The sequence below is a fragment of the Mustelus asterias genome, chromosome 14 (genome assembly GCF_964213995.1).
Source record: "Mustelus asterias chromosome 14, sMusAst1.hap1.1, whole genome shotgun sequence".
NCBI lineage: Eukaryota > Metazoa > Chordata > Chondrichthyes > Carcharhiniformes > Triakidae > Mustelus > Mustelus asterias.
The window spans coordinates 79,971,221-79,990,456 of record NC_135814.1 but is presented as its reverse complement, the minus strand read 5'-3'; the positions used below and the strand labels follow the sequence as shown (position 1 = coordinate 79,990,456).

Below are 19,236 nucleotides of genomic sequence, written 5' to 3'. Positions count from 1 at the left end.
CTCGTTCATTAGGGCCCAGCAACTTGTTTCCATTTCCTTCAATGATGCTATCGATATGCATGATCAAAAGAAAATAAGTAGCCCACAGGAGATAAATATATAAGAAAGAATAATAACCTAATTAGTTTTTTGTAAACATCATGCTTCTTTATTTTTTGAACTGCCACCTAGAGTCAGATTGTTTTTTTAAAGTCAGCCGGACATTAGAGGGCTACATTTTCAACCTGTTCTTATAGTGAGAAAGAGGCGATGGGCTATTGATCATCTGTCTAATTTATTCCTTCATATGTAACTTTGGGTTCTTCCCCATTTGAGTGCATTGACTGTAAATTTCTAAAAGGTAAACTGAAAGATCTTGATAAAAGTTTGAGTTGTTAAACTGAATTATATGCAACCTGTATTAGAATATAGTGACGAACCAGTCCAAAATGAAAATAAATCAAAAATGCTCCAGCCCAGAAGTAATGTCGCAAGTATTTAAAATGGTCAAAGAATGCAGAATGGAGTGTAAAATCCCAGACTGGCAGACACGGCTTTATGTTTCTGTTCACTGAGATGAGTTTGACACAAGATTTTTGCACACAGTTTAATCTCTCAGCTGTTAATCCTTGCATGCAGGTCACTGATTTTAACATGTTCACCTTTTGCATTTGTCTTTCTCTTTAAAGCGCAAGAATCGGCTGACCTAATTTTCTTAATTGATGGATCAGTCAACGTTGGAAGTGGCAATTTTCAATATATACGCGATTTTATCGTAAATTTCATCGACAATCTCGAGATCGGCCCTGACAGAATCCAAATCGGTGTGGTACAATACAGTGATGAGCCCAATACCGAGTTCTATTTTAATACATATTCCACGAAAACAGAGGTCCTGGATGCTGTGAAACAACTTCAACAGAAAGGCGGTGATGAGATTAACACTGGCGAAGCCGTGCAGTTTGTATTCGATAATCACTTTGTTGCGGCTGCTGGCAGCAGGGTATCAGAAGGGGTTCCACAGGCAGTAATAATGATCACATCTAGTGAGTCCAGTGATGATATAAATCAGGCAGAACTATTACTTAAGCAAGGTAGTATATACTCATTTTCTATCGGAGGTAGAGATGCCAACTCTAATGAACTCGTACAGCTTTCAACCGATTCTTCCTTTACTTCCCTGATCTCGGATTTCCGCGATATTGCTAACTTGCAGCAACAGTTTTTACCATTGGTCTCAGCAGTGGCTCGGAAGGAACTCATTCTTGAGCCTCTGGTTATAAACGAAGGTACGTATAATCTGAATTTCGTCCCAACTGTTTGCAACCTAACAGACATGCGAGAGCCTTATTGTCGCCTTGAAGCTGATTAATAATAACCCAAAATGACCAAATAGATTTGTTACAAACTTAGCCAGAGTTGGAAGAGCAGTCACCCATGCTCGTTTGATTAATTCCCAGCTTCTGTCTGAGCGTTTTAACAGGTGGGTAAATGATGGGGCAAGAGTTTATTTTCATGGGACGTTTGTAACAAGTGTGTAACCAAGGCTAGGGTGTGGAAATAATGATATGGTGAGTTGAAAGAAAATGAGAGTGGTAGGCTCGTGTGGACATGAAACACCAGCAGGGACCTGCTGGGCTGAATGACTTGTTTCTGCAGTAACCTTGAAACAAAAGTAAAAGACTGCTGGCAATCTGAAATTTAAAAAAAACAGAAAATACTGGAAATACTCAGCAGGCCTGGCAACATCTGTGGAGAGAGAAACATTCAGAGTTGTACCTTGTCATCAGAGCCAGTGCCTTTCAAACTTTTCATTCAGGTACAGTATGATTTCTGAAAGATATCAGTGTGAAAATCATGGTCCTTTTGTAACATTTTTCAAATTCAATACTGAACAAGTATCCACTATTCTCTAAGTTTGCTTTTTCACTGGAATTCACAAGTTCCTTTGTGCATTTTCCCATCTGCCAAAGTCAAATGCAACTAAAGTATGGCTTTCACTGAAGAATGTATGGCCCAACTAAAACAACCTTCTAAGTTCAGAAAGTGAATAAGCAGAAACGAGGAAACAGGAAGCACTGATGTACAAGAGGAGCATGCAAATTGGTTCTCCTCTGCCACCAGGGTGCAACTGGTGTGTTGGAGTCACCAAAGCAGAGTGCCAGCCACTCAGAAGAAGTTCGCCTGGTGGGGAGTTGGACCTGGGTCCCTACTGCTGTGAGGCAGCAGTGCTAACCACTGTGCCATAGATTGCTCGATAAGACTGGATTTTATCTTGGTTATCTCTTCCATCTAAATTATTGACTTTCAAACTGTTAAGTGGTCACATTGGAGCTGATGGCTTCCACATAAATGCTGTTTTTTTATACAGGATTATACAAGGATTATGTGAGTATATTGAACTAGGCACTACCCTATCATCTCTGGAATGTGGGTTTGATCCACAATAGATTACTAACTAATCCTCTTTGAAAGTTTGGGCAGATTAAATCCAGTCCCTAGGCCTAAAACTACCCTGAATACAGCACAAATAGACATCAAATTACCAGGTGAACAAGAGGCTGTTGTGAGAAGGCAAAATGTCAAACATATGTAAGTAGAGGATAGTCTTAGGCGGTTGCTTCAATGCTGAACAAATTTTATTTGATGCTGACACTATGCTCTCAAATTAGAAAGTGATCCATTCTCTAGCACTGATATCCTATATTGATGAGGACAAACCTCACGCAAGAACACATAAGAACATAAGAAATAGGAGCAGGAGTAGGCCACCTAGCCCCTCGGGCCTGACTCGCCATTCAACAAGATCATGGCTGATCTGAAGTGAATCAGTTCCACTTACCCGCCTGCTCCCTATATCCCTTAATTCCCTTATCAATCAGAAATCTATCTACCCGTGATTTAAACATATTCAACGAGGTAGCCTCCACCACTTCAATGGGCAGAGAATTCCAGTGATTCACCACCCTCTGAGAGAAGAAGTTCCCCCTCAACTCTGTTCTGAACCGACCCCCACTTATTTTGAGGCTGTGCCCTCTAGTTCTGGTTTCCCTTCTAAGTGGAAAGAATCTCTCTACATCTACCCTACCCAGCCCCTTCATTATCTTATATGTCTCTATAAGATCACCCCTCAGCCTTCTAAACTCATCTCCGGTATCAACCTGGTGAACCTTCTCTGCACTCCCTCCAAGGCCAATATATCCTTTCGCAAATAAGGGGACCAAAACTGCACACAGTACTCCAGTTGTGACCTCACCAGTGCCTTGTATAGATGCAGCAAGACCTCCCTGCTTTTATATTCTATCCCCCTCGCGATAAAGGCCAACATTCCATTCGCCTTCTTGATCACCTGCTGCACCTGCAGACTGAGTTTTTGCGATTCGTGCACAAGGATCCCCAGGTCCCTCTGCACAGTAGCATGATGTAATTTTTCTCCATTTAAATAATATTCCAATTTACTATTATTTCTTCCAAAGTGGATAACCTCACATTTGCCAACGTTATATTCCATCTGCCAGATCCTCGCTCACTTGCTCAGCCTATCCAAATCTCTGCAGACTTTCCGCATCTTCCACGCAATTCGCTTTCCCACTCATCTTCGTGTCATCAGCAAACTTTGATACCCTACACTCAGTCCCCTCCTCCAGATCATCTATGTAAATGGTAAATAGTTGAGGCCCCAGCACCGATCCCTGCGGCACGCCACTGGTCACCAACTGCCAACCAGAAAAGCACCCATTTATTCATTATACATTCATTATAACTGTTCTGTTTACAGTAGAACCCCATCTGGAGAATGTCACAGAGTGGAAAAGGATTGTTTTTATATTAAAATATTAAGTTTGAACATTCTTGTCAAAAGAAATCATACGTTTATCAGCAAGTTCGTGTTTGTTTTTAAAATACTAACAAAAATTCAAAATCAAACTAACTTACAATTGTTTTCAGTTCAAGACAGGAGGAAAGACATTGTATTTTTGATCGATGGCAGCACCAAAATGGGAAGTCCAAACTTTTTGCGAATCCGTGAATTTATCATCAAAATAATTAACAAATTTCAAATTGGACCAGATGCTGTACAAGTTGCAGTGGTACAATACAGTGACAATTCAAGTACTGAATTTTACTTAAATACCTACTCAACTAAACCTACTTTGCAACCCATTGTGAAGGCACTGCGATCAAAAGGTGGAAAAGCACTTAATACTGGAGCTGCATTGAAATATGTCTTCGAGAGGCATTTCGTCAAATCATCAGGAAGTAGAAAAGAGGAAGGTGTTCCTCAGTTTCTAGTGCTTGTCACTGGTGGACCATCCACAGATAGTATTCGCCTACCTGCATTTGACTTAAAGCAAGCTGCCATAATGACCTTTGGCATTGGAGTTGGTGCGGCAAGTGAAGCAGAGTTGCAGGAGATTGCATTTGCCCCGATGTTGGTATACAAGATGGCCAGTTTTCCGGAATTGATCAAAAAGCATAAAGATGTACAAACAAAATTATTCATGCTAGGTCCTCCAACAGTGATCACTGAATCTCCAACCATCACTGAAGGTACCAAAATCTTGTATATATTATTTTGTTTCACTATTCTTACATATATAGTCATATTAATATTGCAACATTTTATCACAGTTCCCAAGTGAATCTCAGCCACACAAATCTAGTTTTTGTGAACTCAGGCTTAGTGTTAAAGGTTGTTACAATTGCTTTATGAAGATGGAAAAAAATCAAAAATTACAGTAAGGTGTCTGATCCTGATTTATATCCAGTCTGCCTTGTTGAGAAATGCTGATCTAAATCAGAATCATTAAGTGATATAGCATAGAAAGCAGGAGGCTATTTGGTGTCTGTGCTGACTCTTTGAATGATTAACCTCACTCCCCTGCATAGTTCTGCAATTATCTCCTTTGCAAGTGCTTATCTAGTTCTTTTTTGAAAGTTACATGCAATCCAGATGATAACTCTTTTTAAAGTTCATCACATCAATTTTGACCTTTGGCTGTATACCTTAAATCTGTCTGCTCTGATTACTGATACTTCTGCCATTAGAAATTGATTCTTATTTGCTCTCTAAAACTGTTCATGATTTTGGACACTGCTAGATTTTTCATACCTGACACCATTCTAGGAAATGTCCTCTTTCTCAAAGTCTTAATATTTCTAAAATGTAGTGTTCTGAATTGACCACAATACACAGTTTTTGACCTAACCTGCATTTTACAAAAGTTCACCGTAACTTTCATGCTTTTGTACATTATACCTCAATTTGTAAAGTCAAAGTGATATTCTTAAGAATAACTGGGGAGAACTTCACCTCAGTCTTATCACCACTGAGCCTGATGCTGAGACATGCAGCTGCCACTAACATGGTCTGCTCAGTACATTCTCTTGCAATGGCTATGAATGTCTTCTCCTGACATCTCATAGATCAGTGATGCCAGCATAACCAATCTGGACCACACAGGTCCAGGAATAAAAGTTCAATCACTCAACAAATTCACCAGCATTAAGCTGCAAGATGGTCTGCACACTAACGTCGCTTAAATGGCCAGCCATTCAAATTACAGATAAGGTAATTTTCAAGAATTTTTGCTATTGTAAGGTACCACGGAGTGGCTTTGAGGGCATTGTGTGACCTCTTAGGTTTGCCAGAGTGTTTTTGCAGCCACACAAGGAGGACAGAGGATTAGATAACCTCACCACACCAAGGTTGCAACAGATAGGGTAACATAGTGCTGGTGCCATCGGGTCTGCACTAAGACAGGAAGATGGAGCAAATCTTTGCAGGAACGATAGGCTCAGCAGAATGCCCTCTGCCAAATTGGAGATGGATTTGTCCATTATCCCTGACACTGATAGGAAGCTTTCTGGCAAACAAGCTAACACATCCAGCATCTCAATATGAAGCTTCTGTGTGCCATTCCATCAAAGTCCTCATCTGAGTCCCAGTAGCAAAACTCATCTACAACCCCACCAAACGGGAGCTGGCAAATGAACGATCCTTTAACCCAGGCCTGCTTGCAGCCTTCTCATGTTCAGTGGCTCACCACCTGCCGATTCAACATTGTAGTTGCCTACATGGTCTGCGGATTGAAAATATCTCAGTTAGTGGTGAGTGCCAGACCAAGTGTTGGAGCTTCAGCAGTGCTTGTACCCTCTCGATGGGCTGGTAAGATGGGCAAATGGTAGTTCTTAGAGACTGAAAGCAGGAAAATAGAGAAGATTGGAGTGATGAAAGAAGGGTGGAGTGAGAAACAAGAGGTCCATGATCACACCATCTGCAGCTTACTCATCATAGCAGTTAACAGGATGCAAGTGAGCTGGGTGTTCAGAAGGGGCAAAGGACAGGAACATATTGTTATCCTCAATATTCTCAGCATCACTGGTTGTGACTGGCTCCATGCTGCAGTGAATGGATACTTATGCATGGGTTAAGGAAATGCAGGCATCCTTGTACCTGTTGGTTCTGCTCTGTTCCTTCCTTTGTAATCTTTTACTGTACAACTGGGGACAGACTGTCAGTGATGGTGTCACACTAAGTTTGGCTGATGTGGGTGCCACAGTTAAACAGCTGGAAGCTTGTGCGAGAGAATGTGGTTGGAGTGAGGCCTTCAGCATTGGGAGGAATGTGAGTATCTGAATTTTAGGTGAGTGCTGAGTGCGACAATGCTGTTGGGTGAGGAATGGGGCTGTGCTGTATGAGGAACATAAGAGATTGGTTGTGTAGTGGGAGCGGATGTTACACGCTCAGACAACCACTGTCAGTGACCACACATGATACTAGGTCTTCAGACTTCTTATGGTACTGCTGGCAGGCATTTTGCTCCCGTTTCTGGCTTTAGCTCTCCTTCCCCTCTGAGGGTAATTCTTGCTGAAATAATTTAACGAGGGCTATGGATCAGTGTTGAAATTAAAAGGGGGGGAGGAGGGACAGTTAGAAAATACAAGACAAAAGAGCAGTTGTAGAGGATTAGGTAAAGACAAGCAGATTGGGATGTGAAGGAATGGATAGTTTAATGGTAACAATGCCAAATAAGACCAATTCGACAAGGAGGAACAGGAAACTTGCAAGAAGAATAAAGGAGCAAAGACTGGAACAGCGCACAGTAAGATTGGAGAGAGGATAGTGAGATTGGAGAGAGCACAGTGAGATTGGAGAGAGGACAGTGAGATTGGAGAGAGGTCAGTGAGATTGGAGAGAGCACAGTGAGCCTGGAGAGAGCACAGTGAGATTGGAGAGAGCACAGTGAGATTGGAGAGAGCACAGTGAGATTGGAGAGTGCACCGTGAGATTGGAGAGAGCACAGTGAGATTGGAGAGAGCACAGTGAGCCTGGAGAGAGCACAGTGAGCCTGGAGAGAGCACAGTGAGCCTGGAGAGAGTACAGTGAGATTGGAGAGGGCACAGTGAGATTGGAGAGAGCACAGTGAGATTGGAGAGAGCACAGTGAGATTGGAGAGAGCACAGTGAGATTGTAGAGAGCACAGTGAGATTGTAGAGAGCACAGTGAGATTGGAGAGAGCACAGTGAGCCTGGAGAGAGTACAGTGAGATTGGAGAGAGCACAGTGAGCCTGGAGAGAGCACAGTGAGATTGGAGAGAGCACAGTGAGATTGGAGAGAGCACAGTGAGATTGGAGAGAGCACAGAGAGATTGGAGAGAGCACAGTGAGATTGGAGAGAGCACAGTGAGCCTGGAGAGAGCAAAGTGAGATTGGAGAGAGCACAGTAAGATTGGAGAGTGTACAGTGAGATTGGAGAGAGTACAGTGAGATTGGAGAGAGCACACTGAGATTGGAGAGAGCACAGTGAGATTGGAGAGAGCACAGTGAGATTGCAGAGAGTAAAGTGAGATTGGAGAAAGCACAGTGAGATTGGAGAGAGCACAGTGAGACAGGAGAGAGCACAGTGAGACAGGAGAGAGCACAGTGAGATTGGAGAGAGCACAGTGAGATTGGAGAGAGCACAGTGAGATTGGAGAGAGCACAGTGAGATTGGAGAGAGTGCAGTGAGATTGGAGAGAGCGCAGTGAGCCTGGAGAGAGCACAGTGAGATTGGAGAGAGCACAGTGAGATTGGAGAGAGCACAGTGAGATTGGAGAGAGCACAGTGAGCCTGGAGAGGGCACAGTGAGATTGGAGAGAGCACAATGATATTGGAGAGAACACAGTGAGATTGGAGAGAGCACAGTGAGCCTGGAGAAAGCACAGTGAGCCTAGAGAGAGCACAGTGAAATTGGAGAGAGCACAGTGAGCCTGGAGAGAGCGCAGTGAGATTGGACAGAGCACAGTGAGATTAGAGAGAGTACAGTGAGATTGGAGAGAGTACAGTGAGATTGGAGAGAGCACAGTGAGATTGGAGAGAGCACAGTGAGATTGGAGAGAGTACAGTGAGATTGGAGAGAGCACAGTGCGATTGGAGAGAGCATAGTGAGATTAGAGAGAGTACAGTGAGATTGGAGAGAGCACGCTGAGATTGGAGAGAGCACAGTGAGCCTGGAGAGAGCACAGTGAGACTGGAGAGAGCACAGCGAGATTGGAGAGAGCACAGCGAGATTGGAGAGAGCACAGTGAGATTGGAGAGAGCACAGTGAGCCTGGAGAGAGCACAGTGAGATTGGAGAGAGCACAGTGAGCCTGGAGAGAGCACAGTGAGATTGGAGAGAGCACAGTGAGATTGGAGAGTGCACAGTGAGATTGGAGAGAGCACAGTGAGATTGGAGAGAGCACAGTGAGATGGGAGAGAGTACAGTGAGATTGGAGAGAGCACAGTGAGATTGGAGAGAGCACAGTGAGATTGGAGAGAGCACAGTGAGATTGGAGAGAGTACAGTGAGATTGGAGAGAGTACAGTGAGATTGGAGAGAGCACAGTGAGATTGCAGAGAGCAAAGTGAGATTGGAGAGAGCACAGTGAGATTGGAGAGAGCACAGTGAGACAAGAGAGAGCACAGTGAGATTGGAGAGAGCACAGTGAGATTGGAGAGAGCACAGTGAGATTGGAGAGAGCACAGTGAGATTGGAGAGAGCGCAGTGAGATTGGAGAGAGTGCAGTGAGATTGGAGAGAGCACAGTGAGCCTGGAGAGAGCGCAGTGAGATTGGAGAGAGCACAGTGAGATTGGAGAGAGCACAGTGAGCCTGGAGAGGGCACAGTGAGATTGGAGAGAGCACAATGAGATTGGAGAGAACACAGTGAGATTGGAGAGAGCACAGTGAGCCTGGAGAGAGCACAGTAAGCCTGGAGAGAGCACAGTGAGATTGGAGAGAGCACAGTGAGCCTGGAGAGAGCGCAGTGAGATTGGAGAGAGCACAGCGAGATTGGAGAGAGTACAGTGAGATTGGAGAGAGCACAGTGAGCCTGGAGAGGGCACAGTGAGATTGGAGAGAGCACAGTGAGATTGGTGAGAACACAGTGAGATTGGAGAGAGCACAGTGAGCCTGGAGAGAGCACAGTGAGCCTGGAGAGAGCACAGTGAAATTGCAGAGAGCACAGTGAGCCTGGAGAGCGCGCAGTGAGATTGGAGAGAGCACAGTGAGATTGGAGAGAGTACAGTGAGATTGGAGAGAGGACAGTGAGATTGCAGAGAGTATAGTGAGATTGGTGCGAGCATAGTGAGATTGGAGAGAGTACAGTGAGACTGCAGACAGCACAGTGAGATTGGAGAGAGCACAGTGAGATTGGAGAGAGCACAGTGAGATTGGAGAGAGTACAGTGAGATTGTAGAGAACACAGTGAGATTGGAGAGAGGACAGTAAGATTGGAGAGAGTACAGTGAGATTGGAGAGAGCACAGTGAGATTGGAGAGAGCACGCTGTGATTGGAGAGAGCACAGTGAGCCTGGAGAGAGCACAGTGAGCCTGGAGAGAGCACAGCGAGATTGGAGAGAGCACAGTGAGATTGGAGAGAGCACAGTGAGATTGGAGAGAGCACAGTGAGATTGGAGAGAGTGCAGTGAGATTGGAGAGAGTACAGTGAGATTGGAGAGAGCACACTGAGATTGGAGAGAGCACAGTGAGATTGGAGAGAGCACAGTGAGATTGCAGAGAGTAAAGTGAGATTGGTGAAGGCACAGTGAGATTGGAGAGAGCACAGTGAGACAGGAGAGAGCACAGTGAGACAGGAGAGAGCACAGTGAGATTGGAGAGAGCACAGTGAGATTGGAGAGAGCACAGTAAGATTGGAGAGAGCGCAGTGAGATTGGAGAGAGCGCAGTGAGATTGGAGAGAGCGCAGTGAGCCTGGAGAGAGCACAGTGAGATTGGAGAGAGCACAGTGAGATTGGAGAGAGCACAGTGAGCCTGGAGAGGGCACAGTGAGATTGGAGAGAGCACAATGAGATTGGAGAGAACACAGTGAGATTGGAGAGAGCACAGTGAGCCTGGAGAAAGCACAGTGAGCCTGGAGAGAGCACAGTGAAATTGGAGAGAGCACAGTGAGCCTGGAGAGAGCGCAGTGAGATTGGACAGAGCACAGTGAGATTAGAGAGAATACAGTGAGATTGGAGAGAGTACAGTGAGATTGGAGAGAGCACAGTGAGATTGGAGAGAGCACAGTGAGATTGGAGAGAGTACAGTGAGATTGGAGAGAGCACAGTGCGATTGGAGAGAGCATAGTGAGATTAGAGAGAGTACAGTGAGATTGGAGAGAGCACGCTGAGATTGGAGAGAGCACAGTGAGCCTGGAGAGAGCACAGTGAGACTGGAGAGAGCACAGCGAGATTGGAGAGAGCACAGCGAGATTGGAGAGAGCACAGTGAGATTGGAGAGAGCACAGTGAGCCTGGAGAGAGCACAGTGAGATTGGAGAGAGCACAGTGAGCCTGGAGAGAGCACAGTGAGATTGGAGAGAGCACAGTGAGATTGGAGAGAGCACAGTGAGATTGGAGAGAGCACAGTGAGATTGGAGAGAGCACAGTGAGATTGGAGAGAGCACAGTGAGATTGGAGAGAGTACAGTGAGATTTGAGAGAGTACAGTGAGATTGGAGAGAGCACAGTGAGATTGGAGAGAGTACAGTGAGATTGGAGAGAGCACAGTGAGATTGGAGAGAGTACAGTGAGATTGGAGAGAGTACAGTGAGATTGGAGAGAGCACAGTGAGATTGGAGAGAGCAACGTGAGATTGGAGAGAGCACAGTGAGATTGGAGAGAGCACAGTGAGACTGGAGAGAGCACAGTGAGATTGGAGAGAGCACAGTGAGATTGGAGAGAGCACAGTGAGATTGGAGAGAGCACAGTGAGATTGGAGAGAGTACAGTGATATTGGAGAGAGCACAGTGAGCCTGGAGAGGGCACAGTGAGATTGGTGAGAGCACAGTGAGATTGGTGAGAACACAGTGAGATTGGAGAGAGCACAGTGAGCCTGGAGAGAGCACAGTGAGCCTGGAGAGAGCACAGTGAGATTGGAGAGAGCACAGTGAGATTGGAGAGAGTACAGTGAGATTGGAGAGAGTACAGTGAGATTGCAGAGAGTATAGTGAGATTGGTGAGAGCATAGTGAGATTGGAGAGAGTACAGTGAGACTGCAGACAGCACAGTGAGATTGGAGAGAGCACAGTGAGATTGTAGAGAACACAGTGAGATTGGAGAGAGGACAGTGAGATTGGAGAGAGGACAGTGAGATTGGAGAGAGTACAGTGAGATTGGAGAGAGGACAGTGAGAATGGAGGGAGCACAGTGAGCCTGGAGAGAGCACAGTGAGATTGGAGAGAGCACAGTGAAATTGGAGAGAGCACAGTGAAATTGGAGAGAGTACAGTGAGATTGGAGAGAGCACAGTGAGCCTGGAGAGAGCACAGTGAGATTGGAGAGAGGACAGTGAGATTGGAGAGAGCACAGTGAGATTGTAGAGAGCACACTGAGATTGGAGAGAGCACCGTGAGATTGGAGAGGGCACTGTGAGATTCGAGAGAGCACAGTGCGCCTGCAGAGAGCACAGAGCGCCTGGAGAGAGCACAGTGAGATGGGAGAGAGCACAGTGAGAGTGGAGGGAGCATAGTGAGACTGGAGAGAGCACAGTGAGATTGGAGAAAGCACAGAGATTGGAGAGAGTACAGTGAGATTGGCGAATGTACAGTGAGATTGGAGAGAGGACAGTGAGATTGGAGAGAGCACAGTGAGCCTGGAGAGAGCACAGTGAGATTGGAGAAAGCACAGAGATTGGAGAGAGTACAGTGAGATTGGCGAATGTACAGTGAGATTGGAGAGAGGACAGTGAGATTGGAGAGAGTACAGTGAGATTGGAGAGAGCACAGTGAGATTGAAGTGAGCACAGTGAGATTGGGGAGAGAACAGTGAGATTGGAGAGAGCACACTGAGACTGGGGGAATGGCAGTGAGATTGGAGAGAGCACAGTGAGATTGGAGAGAGCACAGTGAGATTGGAGAGGGCACAGTGAGAATCGAGAGAGCACAGTGAGCCTGGAGAGAGCACAGTGAGATGGGAGAGAGCACACTGAGAGTGGAGAGAGCACAGTGAGAATGGAGGGAGCACAATGAGCCTGGAGAGAGCACAGTGAGATTGGAGAGAGTACAGTGAGATTGGAGAGAGCACAATGAGCCTGGAGAGAGCACAGTGAGCCTGGAGAGAGCACAGTGAGATTGTAGAGAGCACAGTGAGATTGTAGAGAGCACAGTGAGATTGGAGAGAGTACAGTGAGATTGGAGAGAGCACAGTGAGATTGGAGAGAGCACAGTGAGATTGGAGAGAGCACAGTGAGATTTGAGAGAGCACAGTGAGAATGGAGAGAGCACAGTGAGATTGGAGAGAGCACAGTGAGACTGCGGGGCGCACAGTGAGATTGTAGAGAGCACAGTGAGATTGGAGAGAGCACAGTGAGATTGGAGAGGGCACAGTGAGATTCGAGAGAGCACAGTGAGCCTGGAGAGAGCACAGTGAGATGGGAGAGAGCACAGTGAGAGTGGAGAGAGCATAGTGAGACTGGAGAGAGCACAGTGAGATTGGAGAGTGCACAGTGAGATTGGAGAGAGCACAGTGAGCCTGGAGAGAGCACAGTGAGATTGGAGAGAGCACAGTGAGATTGGAGAGAGCACAGTGAGATTGGAGAGAGCCGAGTGAGATTGGAGAGAGCAGACTGAGATTGGGGAGAGCACAGTGAGATTAACGAGACCTCAGTGAGACTGCGGAGAGCACAGTGAGATTGGAGAGAGCACAGTGAGATTGGAGAGAGTACAGTGAGATTGGAGAGGGAATAGTGAGATTGGAGAGAGTACAATGAGATTGGAGAGAGCACAGTGAGATTGGAGAGAGTACAGGGAGTTGGAGAGAGTACAGTGAGATGGAAGAGAGCACAGTGAGATTGGAGAGAGCACAGTGAGATTGGAGAGAGCACAGTGAGATTGGAGAGAGGACTGTGGGACTGGGGAGATCACAGTGAGACTGGGAGAGCACAGTGAGACTGGGGAGAGCACAGTGAGACTGGGGGGTGCACAGTGAGACTGGAGAGGGCACAGTGAGATTCGAGAGAGCACAGTGAGCCTCGAGAGAGCACAGTGAGTTTGGGGAGAGCACAGTAAGACTGGAGAGAGCACAGTGAGATTTGAGAGAGCACAGTGAGCCTTGAGAGAGCACAGTGAGATTGGAGAGATCACAGTGAGATTGGAGAGAGCACACTGCGATTGGAGGGGGCACAGTGAGATTGGAGAGGGCACAGTGAGATTCGAGAGAGCACAGTGAGATGGGAGAGAGCACAGTGAGATTGGAGGGAGCACAGTGAGATTGGAGAGCAACATGAGCCTGGAGAGAGCACAGTGAGATTGGAGAGAGCACAGTGAGATTGGAGAGAGTACAGTGAGATTGGAGAGAACACAGTGAGATTGGAGAGAGCACAAAGAGCCTGGAGAGAGCACAGTGAGCCGGGAGAGAGCACAGTGAGCCTGGAGATAGCACAGTGAGGTTGGAGAGAGCACAGTAAGATTGGAGAGAGCACAGTGAGTCAGGAGAGAGCACAGTGAGATTGGAGAGAGCACAGTGAGATTGGAGAGAGTACAGTGAGATTGGAGAGAGCACAGTGAGACTGGAGAGAGCACAGTGAGATTCGAGAGAGCACAGTGAGCCTGGAGAGAGCACAGTGAGATTGGGGAGAGCGCAGTGAGATTGGAGAGAGCACAGTGAGCCTGGAGAGAGCACAGTGAGCCTGGTGAGAGCACAGTGAGATTGGAGAGAGCACAGTGAGATTGGCGAGAGCACAGTGAGATTGGAGAGAGCAGACTGAGATTGGAGAGAGCAGACTGAAATTGGAGAGAGCACAGTGAGATTGGAGAGAGCACAGTGAGATTGGGGAGAGCACAGTGAGATGAACGGGACCTCAGTGAGACTGGGGTGAGCACAGTGAGATTGGAAAGAGTACAGTGAGATTGTAGAGGGTATAGTGAGATTGGAGAGAGTACAGTGAGATTGGAGAGAGCACACTGAGATTGGAGAGAGTACAGGGAGTTGGAGAGAGTACAGTGAGATTGGAGAGAGCACAGTGAGATTGGAGAGAGCACAGTGAGATTGGTGAGAGCACAGTGAGAGTGGAGAGAGGACTGTGGGACTGGGGAGATCACAGTGAGACTGGGGAGAGCACAGTGAGACTGGGGAGAGCACAGTGAGACTGGGGGGTGCACAGTGAGACTGGAGAGAGCACAGTGAGATTGTGGGGAGCGCGGTGAGATTGTGTGGTGCACGGTGAGATTGGGGAGAGCACAGCGAGACTGGAGAGGGTACAGTGAGATTGAAGTGAGCACAGTGAGATTGCGGATAGCACAGTGAGATTGGAGAGAGCACAGTGCGACTGGGGGGATGTCAGTGAGATTGGAGCGAGCATAGTGAGATTGGAGAGAGCACAGTGAGATTGGAGAGGGCACAGTGAGAATCGATAGAGCACAGTGAGATTGGAGAGAGCACAGTGAGCCTGGAGAGAGCACAGTGAGCCTGGAGATAGCACAGTGAGGTTGGAGAGAGCACAGTAAGATTGGAGAGAGCACAGTGAGTCAGGAGAGAGCACAGTGAGATTAGAGAGAGCACAGTGAGATTGGAGGGAGCACAATGAGCCTGGAGAGAGTACAGTGAGATTGGAGAGAGTACAGTGAGATTGGAGAGAGCACACTGAGCCTGGAGAGAGCACAGTGAGCCTGGAGAGAGCACAGTGAGATTGGAGAGAGCACAGTGAGATTGGAGAGAGCACAGTGAGATTGGAGAGAGCACAGTGAGATTGGAGAGAGCACAGTGAGATTGGAGAGAGCACAGTGAGATTTGAGAGAGCACAGTGAGAATGGAGAGAGCACAGTGAGAATGGAGAGAGCACATTGAGACTGCGGGGCGCACAGTGAGATTGTAGAGAGCACACTGAGATTGGAGAGAGCACCGTGAGATTGGAGAGGGCACTGTGAGATTCGAGAGAGCACAGTGCGCCTGGAGAGAGCACAGTGCGCCTGGAGAGAGCACAGTGAGATGGGAGAGAGCACAGTGAGAGTGGAGGGAGCATAGTGAGACTGGAGAGAGCACAGTGAGATTGGAGAGAGCACAGTGAGATTGGAGAGAGCACAGTGAGCCTGGAGAGAGCACAGTGAGATTGGAGAAAGCACAGAGATTGGAGAGAGTACAGTGAGATTGGCGAATGTACAGTGAGATTGGAGAGAGGACAGTGAGATTGGAGAGAGCACAGTGAGATTGGAGAGAGCACAGTGAGATTGAAGTGAGCACAGTGAGATTGGGGAGAGCACAGTGAGATTGGAGAGAGCACAGTGAGACTGGGGGGATGGCAGTGAGATTGGAGATAGCACAGTGAGATTGGAGAGAGCACAGTGAGATTGGAGAGGGCACAGTGAGAATCGAGAGAGCACAGTGAGCCTGGAGAGAGCACAGTGAGATGGGAGAGAGCACACTGAGAGTGGAGAGAGCACAGTGAGAATGGAGGGAGCACAATGAGCCTGGAGAGAGCACAGTGAGATTGGAGAGAGTACAGTGAGATTGGAGAGAGCACAATGAGCCTGGAGAGAGCACAGTGAGCCTGGAGAGAGCACAGTGAGATTGTAGAGAGCACAGTGAGATTGTAGAGAGCACAGTGAGATTGGAGAGAGTACAGTGAGATTGGAGAGAGCACAGTGAGATTGGAGAGAGCACAGTGAGATTTGAGAGAGCACAGTGAGATTTGAGAGAGCACAGTGAGATTGGAGAGAGCACAGTGAGATTTGAGAGAGCACAGTGAGAATGGAGAGAGCACAGTGAGATTGGAGAGAGCACAGGGAGACTGCGGGGCGCACAGTGAGATTGTAGAGAGCACACTGAGATTGGAGAGAGCACAGTGAGATTGGAGAGGGCACAGTGAGAGTCGAGAGAGCACAGTGAGCCTGGAGAGAGCACAGTGAGATGGGAGAGAGCACAGTGAGAGTGGAGAGAGCATAGTGAGACTGGAGAGAGCACAGTGAGATTGGAGAGTGCACAGTGAGATTGGAGAGAGCCGAGTGAGATTGGAGAGAGCAGACTGAGATTGGGGAGAGCACAGTGAGATTAACGAGACCTCAGTGAGACTGCGGAGAGCACAGTGAGATTGGAGAGAGCACAGTGAGATTGGAGAGAGTACAGTGAGATTGGAGAGGGAATAGTGAGATTGGAGAGAGTACAGTGAGATTGGAGAGAGCACAGTGAGATTGGAGAGAGTACAGGGAGTTGGAGAGAGTACAGTGAGATGGAAGAGAGCACAGTGAGATTGGAGAGAGCACAGTGAGATTGGAGAGAGCACAGTGAGATTGGAGAGAGGACTGTGGGACTGGGGAGATCACAGTGAGACTGGGAGAGCACAGTGAGACTGGGGAGAGCACAGTGAGACTGGAGAGGGCACAGTGAGATTCGAGAGAGCACAGTGAGCCTCGAGAGAGCACAGTGAGATTGGGGAGAGCACAGTAAGACTGGAGAGAGCACAGTGAGATTTGAGAGAGCACAGTGAGCCATGAGAGAGCACAGTGAGATTGGAGAGAGCACACTGCGATTGGAGGGGGCACAGTGAGATTGGAGAGGGCACAGTGAGATTCGAGAGAGCACAGTGAGCCTGGAGAGAGCACAGTGAGATGGGAGAGAGCACAGTGAGATTGGAGGGAGCACAGTGAGATTGGAGAGCACCATGAGCCTGGAGAGAGCACAGTGAGATTGGAGAGAGCACAGTGAGATTGGAGAGAGTACAGTGAGATTGGAGTGAACACAGTGAGATTGGAGAGAGCACAGTGAGCCTGGAGAGAGCACAGTGAGCCGGGAGAGAGCACAGTGAGCCTGGAGATAGCACAGTGAGGTTGGAGAGAGCACAGTAAGATTGGAGAGAGCACAGTGAGTCAGGAGAGAGCACAGTGAGTCAGGAGAGAGCACAGTGAGATTGGAGAGAGTACAGTGAGATTGGAGAGAGCACAGTGAGACTGGAGAGAGCACAGTGAGATTCGAGAGAGCACAGTGAGCCTGGAGAGAGCACAGTGAGATTGGGGAGAGCGCAGTGAGATTGGAGAGAGCACTGTGAGCCTGGAGAGAGCACAGTGAGCCTGGAGAGAGCACAGTGAGATTGGACAGAGCACAGTGAGATTGGCGAGAGCACAGTGAGATTGGAGAGAGCAGAGTGAGATTGGAGAGAGCAGACTGAGATTGGAGAGAGCACAGTGAGATTGGAGAGAGCACAGTGAGATTGGGGAGAGCACAGTGAGATTAACGAGACCTCAGTGAGACTGGGGTGAGCACAGTGAGATTGGAAAGAGTACAGTGAGATTGTAGCTGGTATAGTGAGATTGGAGAGAGTACAGTGAGATTGGAGAGAGCACACTGAGATTTGAGAGAGTACAGGGAGTTGGAGAGAGCACAGTGAGATTGGAGAGAGCACAGTGAGATTGGAGAGAGCACAGTGAGATTGGTGAGAGCACAGTGAGATTGGAGAGAGGAGTGTGGGACTGGGGAGATCACAGTGAGACTGGGGAGAGCACAGTGAGACTGGGGAGAGCACAGTGAGACTGGGGGGTGCACAGTGAGACTGGAGAGAGCACAGTGAGATTGTGGGGGGCGCGGTGAGATTGTGTGGTGCACGGTGAGATTGGGGAGAGCACAGCGAGATTGGAGAGAGCACAGTGAGACTGGGGGGATGGCAGTGAGATTGGAGAGAGCATAGTGAGATTGGAGAGAGCACAGTGAGATTGGAGAGGGCACAGTGAGAATCGATAGAGCACAGTGAGATTGGAGAGAGCACAGTGAGCCTGGAGAGAGCACAGTGAGCCTGGAGATAGCACAGTGAGGTTGGAGAGAGCACAGTAAGATTGGAGAGAGCACAGTGAGTCAGGAGAGAGCACAGTGAGATTAGAGAGAGCACAGTGAGATTGTAAAGAGCACAGTGAGATTGTAGAGGGCACAGTGAGAATCGATAGAGCACAGTGAGATTGGAGAGAGCACAGTGAGCCTGGAGAGAGCACAGTGAGACTGGAGAGAGCACAGCGAGGTTGGCGAGAGCACAGCGAGATTGGAGAGAGCACAGTGAGATTGGAGAGAGCACAGTGAGCCTGGAGAGAGCACAGTGAGATTGGAGAGAGCACAGTGAGCCTGGAGAGAGCACAGTGAGATTGGAGAGAGCACAGTGAGGTTGGAGAGTGTCCAGTGAGATTGGAGAGAGCACAGTGAGCCTGGAGAGAGCACAGTGAGCCTGGAGAGAGCACAGTGAGCCTGGAGAGAGCACAGTGAGATTGGAGAGAGCACAGTGAGATTGGAGAGAGGACAGTGAGCCTGGAGAGAGCACAGTGAGATTGGAGAAAGCACAGAGAGATTGGAGAGAGTACAGTGAGATTGGCGAAAGTACAGTGAGATTGGAGAGAGGACAGTGAAATTGGAGAGAGTACAGTGAGATTGGAGAGAGCACAGTGAGATTGAAGTGAGCACATTGAGATTGGGGAGAGCACAGTGAGATTGGAGAGAGCACAGTGAGATGGGGGGATGGCAGTGGGATTGGAGAGAGCACAGTGAGATTGGAGAGAGCACAGTGAGATTGGAGAGGGCACAGTGAGTCAGGAGAGAGCACAGTGAGATTGGAGAGAGCACAGTGAGATTGGAGAGAGTACAGTGAGATTGGAGAGAGCACAGTGAGACTGGAGAGAGCACAGTGAGATTCGAGAGAGCACAGTGAGCCTGGAGAGAGCACAGTGAGATTGGGGAGAGCGCAGTGAGATTGGAGAGAGCACAGTGAGCCTGGAGAGAGCACAGTGAGCCTGGAGAGAGCACAGTGAGATTGGAGAGAGCACAGTGAGATT

General features: G+C 47.9%; 1 protein-coding gene across 5 annotated transcripts in view; it reads left to right on the top strand.

The window, feature by feature from the left end:
* Window positions 1-19,236, top strand: part of LOC144503789 (collagen alpha-3(VI) chain-like) — a 342,857-nt gene that overhangs the window by 44,647 nt on the left and 278,974 nt on the right. For 4 of the 5 annotated variants that reach the window (XM_078228671.1, XM_078228670.1, XM_078228673.1 and 1 more), the window contains 2 exons: window positions 669-1,268; window positions 3,928-4,530. In XM_078228671.1, the coding sequence (XP_078084797.1) occupies window positions 669-1,268; window positions 3,928-4,530 (1,203 nt within the window). The remainder of the gene's footprint in view (window positions 1-668; window positions 1,269-3,927; window positions 4,531-19,236) is intronic. The other variant, XM_078228675.1, reaches the window with a different exon arrangement.